We start from the raw sequence: 7663 nt of genomic DNA on the forward strand, positions 1-7663 counted from the left end.
CAGTAAAACTAAAAAAAAATTGGTAGAAAGGCTTCTTGAGTACTGAGTAACTGTAACATCACATTTAATGTTTATAAATCATGCTGGCAAACAGACTTTATGTGCAAGTTCTGTCATTTTAAAGACACAAATGCCTAAAGAATACACATAAAGGTCATGAATATATACGAAAATATTTGTGCAGAAGAAATACTTTGACTATTTTAATTTTTTAGCATAAAACTAAACCAACCCTTGCAATAAGAACTGTATATATGTTAGGACAGCATAACGAACTTCCACTGATGATATCTACAATTTACTGTATGTTTAATTGATTTTAGAATAGTTCAAATTATTCACAGTGGACAGAGTTGTCAGAGATTTTACTCAAGTAGGAGTGGCAATACTTAACAAGAATTTACTCAAATAAAAGTAAGTATGGCTTTACTCTGGAAAATGTTTTTTTTTTTTTTTTAAGTAAATGTAACTGAGTAAAAAAGCTAATTACTACCAACCTCTGCTAATATCTTTGTCTATTTTGCTCCCTCCAGAGAAGGTGATGGCAGAAAGGTGCTTCGCTCCAGCATCAGAGAGTTCCTCTGCAGTGAAGCCATGGCTGCCCTTGGGATCCCCACCACCCGAGCTGCCTCACTTGTCACCTCTGACCTTTACGTCAGTAGAGATCCTTTAAACAATGGTCAACGGATTGAGGAGCGCTGCTCAGTGGTCATGCGTCTCGCTCCTACTTTCATAAGGTTTTGTAACTTCTCTGTGGACATGACGGCAGTTTTAGCTCAACAGAAACTTTTAACATGTTGCTTCTCTCATTTTTCAACCAACAGGTTCGGCTCCTTTGAGATCTTCCAGGGCCGAGATGAATTCTCTGGCCTAGAGGGTCCAAGCGCGGGCCGACACGACATCCGTGCCCAGCTGCTGGATTATGTGATTGAAAGTTTCTATCCACAAATTCAGCAGGCTCACCATGACAGAAAGGAAAGGAATCTGTTGTTTTTCAAAGAGGTGAGATCTCATAGTATTTTCCTCCCAGGTCGGGTCTTCTTTATGGCACTGTCTCTGATTTGTTCACTGCCAGGTGATGATGCGGACGGCAAAGCTGGTGGCCCTGTGGCAATGTGTGGGCTTTTGCCATGGGGTCCTCAACACAGACAATATGAGCATCCTGGGACTAACTCTGGACTACGGCCCCTTTGCTTTCATGGACAGGTAATACCTGATTTGCGTAATATAAAGATAGAGACCATTTACTTTGATTGTATTTTTTTATGCTTTACAATTCAACTAAAAAACAAAATTATCAAAGGTAAAAATCTGGATGCACAACTGTTCACACCTTTAAGCAAAGGTGTGGAGCCCTAATGTCTAATAATGATCTGACAGCAAAAATAGTCCATCTAAATAAGTCTTAAATCTAACAGAAGAGTCTTTTTAATCTTGTTTTTAGATGAATATACAAAACCAGAGCATATTCTATTAGATTATATTCTTCTTTTTAGATAATTATACATAAAACAAGCTCAATAATATGCCAGTGTAGTAAGACAATTGCACTTGGTGAGACTTCTTGAAGTGCAGCTGATCAAAAAGACTTTTTGGTGACTTCAAAAGTTATAAGACTTGGTCAGATGGAAACTTTTTGCAGTCTTGTTAGTATTGAGGTCAAAAATAGAAGTTTGATTTTATGTGACTGTGAAACTTTCTTCCACAAGGCTGCAGTAGATTTCAATCCATGCCTGGATGTTTGAATGACAGAAAATGATGCTACCAGTACAAGGAATGAATGTTTGCAGCGTCTAACATCTGCATCCCTGAAAAGTTTCTGTAAAGCGATCGCTTTCTTGATTTTGCCACGCTAATAGGCTGCAGAAACTGATCTTAAAATAAGGAAAATTCCTCAAAATAAGTTTATTTGTCCTTAATTTGAGCGACTTAATCAAATAATCTGCAAGTGCAATTAGTATTTGTTTACCTTAGAATAAGATAATTGGATATTATGCAGTTGAAAAAAAATATTAGGGTTTTTCTTTTTTTCTTATTTTAAACACAAATCTAATTATCATATTTTCTTATATTATTACTTTTGCAGTGAAGTATTAATGTGAGTTTTTGGAGGGTTAGCCATCTCCTGACTGATTCCTTTATTAAAATTAGGCAATTTTGATCAGTTGTGTTATCTCTGAACAATAATTTAACTAGAGGAAGAAATTTCTACTTGGACAGTTGACTTTTTAAGCCATCAGTTATTCTATCAGCACTAGCAGATTTGAACCCTGGGAAGAACAAATGGTGGAACCAAACAAGTGGTGCATATACACATAAACTTTAACGTTGTTACGGTTCATTAAAAAAAAAAAGTATAAACTTGCTTCCCTCCAATACATTTCTAAAAAAACCCACAAGAAATGTCCTTAAATGTGGAAAATCCTGAGATTTTAACTGAGATTGGACATCCACTGACATCTCTTTGACAGATTTGATCCAGACTTTGTCTGCAACGCCTCAGACAAAAGGAGGCGCTATTCGTACCAAGCCCAGCCCTCTGTGTGCCGATGGAACCTGGCTCGCCTGGCTGAAGCGTTGGGCCCTGAGCTGAAGGCTGCAGATGCCGGAGAGGTTCTTGATGATTTCATGCCAACTTATGAAGCTTTTTACTTATCCGGCATGAGAAAAAAGTTGGGTCTTGTGAGAAAAGAAGAAGCAGAGGACAGAGAGCTTATATTGGAGCTTTGCCGGGTCATGCACAACACTGGTAATAAAAAAAAGGAAATGCTTGACATTTAATTTTTTTTGAAGGTTTTTTTTAAATATATTTTTTGGATCCAGGGGCAGATTTAACAAACACTTTTCGCCTGCTGAGTCGTGTCCCATGGCCTGAGGAAGGAGATGATGGGAAGATTACTGTGCAGCCAATGGTGGACCTTATTGTAGAACAGTGTGCGTCCATCGAGGAGTTAAAGGTGGCTAATCAGCCCACAATGGATGACCGGTGAGAAGTGTATGGTGGATGAATTTAGCTGTACTCATACATAGGCCATAAAATCATATCAAAATGTGCACCAGCCCCACCATATGCTCTCATTGAATGTTTTTTTATGTTTGATTTCTTTAAATCAATTATCTGATCTCTTGTTTCCTCTAATGCCAGCATTTTGGGAGACAGTGTTACCAAGATAATATGTAAGTTAAAGTTATAATAGAGGTTACTGTAAAAAACACCAGTTAGCAGAACACTATGACCATTTAGAGATGACTGGTTATTTGGATCGGCTCAAACCATCTCCAAAATTGCCTCTTGATTTAACATGTAGTTAAGTCCCTACCTGGACAGGTCAGAGCTGTTGGTTATAATGTCATGTATGCTGGTGAAGATTCTTAGTCATCCAGGTCATAGTCATTCCATAAAAGTAAAAAAACCAATCCATTGGGCTTTGTTTCCAAGTTTGAAGATGTTTCGCTTCCCATCCAGGAAGCTTTTTTATTTAAAAATGTCAGAATTAGTGTTGAGTATGATGCTTTATAGACTGGAACAAAACAAATCCTTTTTTTAGCTTAGAAAACATGCAAATTGAGCAGGAAGAACGGGTCCAAACGACTCCCCATTTTGAATTGGAAAAAGCTTCCAGGATGGGAAGTGAAACATCTTCAAACTCAGAAATAAAGTCCAGTGGATTGCTTTTTAACTTTTTTGGAAAGACATAATGTAATGCGTAAACAGACCTGTGTTAAGGACTTCTACGTCTTTATATTTTTTCCAATTAAAACAATTTTATCATTGCTGTGTTATCAATTTGCAGTGAACTGGCGATGATTCTATCCATGGCCCAGACCAACCCAGTCATGTTTGGGATGGTAGCAGACAGGCCAGATGTGGCCCAACAGCTGGAGCTAATGGGCCGACTAAAAGAGCTCCTTGAGACGGATCAAGATGAGCTGAGAGAAAAACAGCGGGACGACTGGAGCCGCTGGATCTGCAGGTACAGGTGAGGAAAAAAAACGACTATAGGAATTCAATCATTTCATATGCAGGAAGATCAAAAATATGTTAAAAACTTTTATTTAAATTCTTTTACATTTTTCTGGTTGTGTTATGTTTTCTTTTGAGTATTCAGTTTTACTTTATTCTTATATTGTTTTGCTCTCTGGTTATTTTTCAGTTTTGAGGTTTTTATTTGTTGCCCTCTGCTGCCCTCTTGTGTTCTCCTTTTCCCTAGCTTCGTTCCTGTCTGTTCTGTTCACACCTGCTGCCAATCTGCTTGTTAGTCCTGTCTTTGTTTCAGTCTCCCATAAATATGCACTTCCTCAGTGCTGGTTCCTCGTCTAACTTCCTCCAACATCTCACTGAGTTATCCTCCTCGTGATTGTTTCCCCCAGATGTCTCCTTGGTTTCTGGTTTGTTTGTCTTTGTTTTCATGTTTGATTTTTTGATTTTTGGATACCTGCCTTAGTGTTCTGTTAACCCTTCATTAAATCAACAAGAAACTGACACCTCGATATATACTCACTATATATACTCACTATATATATATATATATATATATATATATATATATATATATATATATATATATATATTTAATAGATTAATGACACATTTTTTTTTTTTAAAAGCACAAAATCTGCACTCTGTTTAGACTGGAGCGCTTCACTTCAGCAGCAAATAAATTAACTATTTATCCTGTCTGAAATATCTATTATTATTATAACAGCAGTATTAATATTGGTTATTAATGTCTGCCCAGATTTTCATATACATGCAAAAGAAAGAAATTAATCATAATGGCTACATGTTGAATATGTACCTCCACTTTTGGCATCATGTTACTAAAACTGAACTGAATTGTCCTTTTATTTTCTCCTGGTACAACAGGAGGCGTTTAGCCCGAGAGTCTGATTGCACAAGTGACAAGCACCTTGTTAAACAAGAAAGGCTCAGAGTGATGAGCAGCAGCAATCCTCGGGTGGTGCTTCGCAACTATATTGCACAGAACGCCATTCAAGCTGCAGAAAAAGGAGACTTCTCTGAGGTAAGACCAATGCAAGAGGAAAAAAAATCAAACAAGATAAGCAGAACTAGTGAGATGAAGTAACTGGCTACTATTTTAAGCAAAACAAGATACTAACTATGTTTATTTTCTCTAATCTGCACATTCAAACTTCTTAGAGGAACAATCACTAAAAAAGCCATCCATAACTCTTCAATCGACACTAATTTGACTTAAACACTTCTTTAGTTTGTTATGTTACAGACTCAAACATCAGTTATTTTTAGTCTTTAAGTGAAATCTAAAAGGAACTGATTGCAATCGAATTATTAAAATCTATCAGATCAAAGTGTGACCGCAATATTTTTAAAAACCAATTCTCTTTTCTCCAGCTGTTGTTCCATAACAGAAACAGCATCCTTTAAATATTCATTCATTCCTATTTAATAAGGGGTGTTCATTGACTAAAATTAAATCACACATGGAAAGAATTGTTTGTACTCCTTATTTAATGAAAGAAAGACCCACAATAGCCACAAAAATAACTTGAATCTGACAAAATTAATGATAAACTAAATTGTATGAAAATGATCAAATAATAGTCAGATATGCTTTTCAAACAGGCTTCAAAGGAATGATTTTAAAAATGAACTAATAAAAAAGGCCTGGGCAAAAATATGGATGAGACTGCAAATAATGTGACACAAGCAACATGTTAAATCAAGGTGTGTCCGCTAGTTAGCATCATAGGTGGGTTTTTACAATCTAGTAATCTAAATATAGGGCTACAGGTAGCTTTGTGGTACATGGTGTGTATTGCACTCTACATGGACCAGAGGAAGCAAAGGAAAGAGTTGTTCAAGGACATCAAAAAGAAAAGTAGAGACTGTCATATTAAAGGTAAAAGCTGTAAGACTATCTTAAAGCAGCTTGATGTTCCTGTGACTACAGTTGTACATATAATTCAGACATTTAAGATCCATGGGACTGTATCCAACCTCACAGGATGTGGCCACATGAGCAAAATAGATAAAATATCAAAGAGACAGATAATACAAATGATGAGAAAAGAGTCCAAAAAAATATTTAAAAGAGATTAAGGTTGAACTTAAAGCTCAAAAAAGATCCCTGTCAGATAGCACCATCTATTATTGTTAAAGTGGACTTGATGGGAGAGGACCAAGGAGGACATCACTGCTGAAAAAAAAAAAATAAAAAATACTCATTTTCCAAACTAAATCTGACAAGCCACAAAGCTGTCTAATGGACAGATGAGACAAATATGGAACTTTTTGCCAAAACACAAAAGAATACTGTCTCTACTATGAAACATGGAGAAGGCTTTGTTATGCTCTGGGCTGCTTTGCTTTATCTGGAACAGGGTGTCTGTAATATATGCATGGTACAATGAAATCTAAAAACTATCAAGGGATTTCTAGAGAGAAATGTGCTGCCCGGTGTCAGAAAGCTTTGTTCACGTGTCTTTAGCAGGATAATTACCCAAAACACACAACTAGGAAAACATTGGACTCTTCTNATTCCGTCGGCAGGTTTCAGGATTTTAAGTTAATTTAAGAGTGATCACAGCGCACTGTCATCTGCGATGTGTCTGTCTCACGGCCAGCACCCAGGTTTGATTAATACTGATTGGCAATCAATTTCACATGCTGTTGCGGAATGCAATAGACAACAGTTGGAAATTATGGGTATTAGCAAGACACACTCAATAAAGGAGTGGTTCTGCAGGTGGGCACCACTAACTACTTCTCAGCACTTATGCTTTCTGGTTGAATGTTGTTGGTGCTTTCACACTAGTGGTAGTGTGACAGGGACACATAGTGTAGCTCATCCAGAATGGCACATCTATGCGAGCTGTGGCAAGAAGGATTGCCAAGTGTGTCAGCATTGTGTCAGAGACTTGAGGCAATATAAAAAGAAGGGCCGGTACACCAAGAGACGTAGAAGAGGCAATAGGAGGGCAACAACCCCATAGTAAGGAGCCATTTGTGCAAGGAAGAACAGAAGAAGCACTGCCAGAGCCCTGCAGAAGAACCTCCAAGAGGCCACAAATGATGTGTCTGAACAAATGGTTAGAAAAAGACTCCATTAAGGATGATATGAGGGCCCAACATCTACAGATGGGGGTTGTGCTCACAGCCGCACTGGGCAGGATGTTTACAAATTCTCAGAGAACACCAGGACTAGCAAATAAGCCATCAACCAGAAATAAGCCAGTGGGTGCTAACAATTTCATCTTTACAGGTGAAAGCAGGTACAACCTGTAACAGATGTGACCGGGAGAACAATCTGCTTCCTGCAACATCCTTCAGCATGACTGGTTTGGCAGTGGGTTAGAAACGGCGTGGGGTTGCATTTCTTTGGAGGGCCGCACAGCGCTCCATATGCTCGCCAGAGGTAATACCATGGGGTCCAAGAAACTAGAGTACCTCAGACCCCATGGGAGACCATATGCTAATGCAGTTGGCCCGGGCTTCCTCCTTATGCAGGACAATGCTAGACCTCATGTGGCTGGATGTGTCAGCATGGACTGGCCTGTCTGTCCCCCAGGCCTGAATCCAATTGAGTACATCTGGGACATTATGTCTCGATCCATCCACCATCCGTTGCACCACAGACTGTCGAAGAGTTAGACAGTCTAACTAACTAACTGTCTAACTCTT

General features: G+C 38.2%; 1 protein-coding gene across 1 annotated transcript; it reads left to right on the top strand.

Annotated features, from left to right (window-relative positions):
• Window positions 1–533: 533 nt before the first annotated feature.
• On the top strand, window positions 534–5024 carry LOC107081058 (selenoprotein O-like; the record flags this gene model as incomplete). Its single annotated transcript, XM_015369269.1, has 7 exons — window positions 534–737; window positions 825–1002; window positions 1076–1206; window positions 2472–2749; window positions 2824–2986; window positions 3795–3980; window positions 4868–5024. Coding segments are annotated over 7 exons (1297 nt in total), but the record flags the coding sequence as incomplete, so codon positions are not given.
• Window positions 5025–7663: the final 2639 nt, after the last annotated feature.

The sequence above is a fragment of the Cyprinodon variegatus genome, unplaced genomic scaffold, assembly GCF_000732505.1.
Source record: "Cyprinodon variegatus isolate N-32 unplaced genomic scaffold, C_variegatus-1.0 Scaffold2784, whole genome shotgun sequence".
NCBI lineage: Eukaryota > Metazoa > Chordata > Actinopteri > Cyprinodontiformes > Cyprinodontidae > Cyprinodon > Cyprinodon variegatus.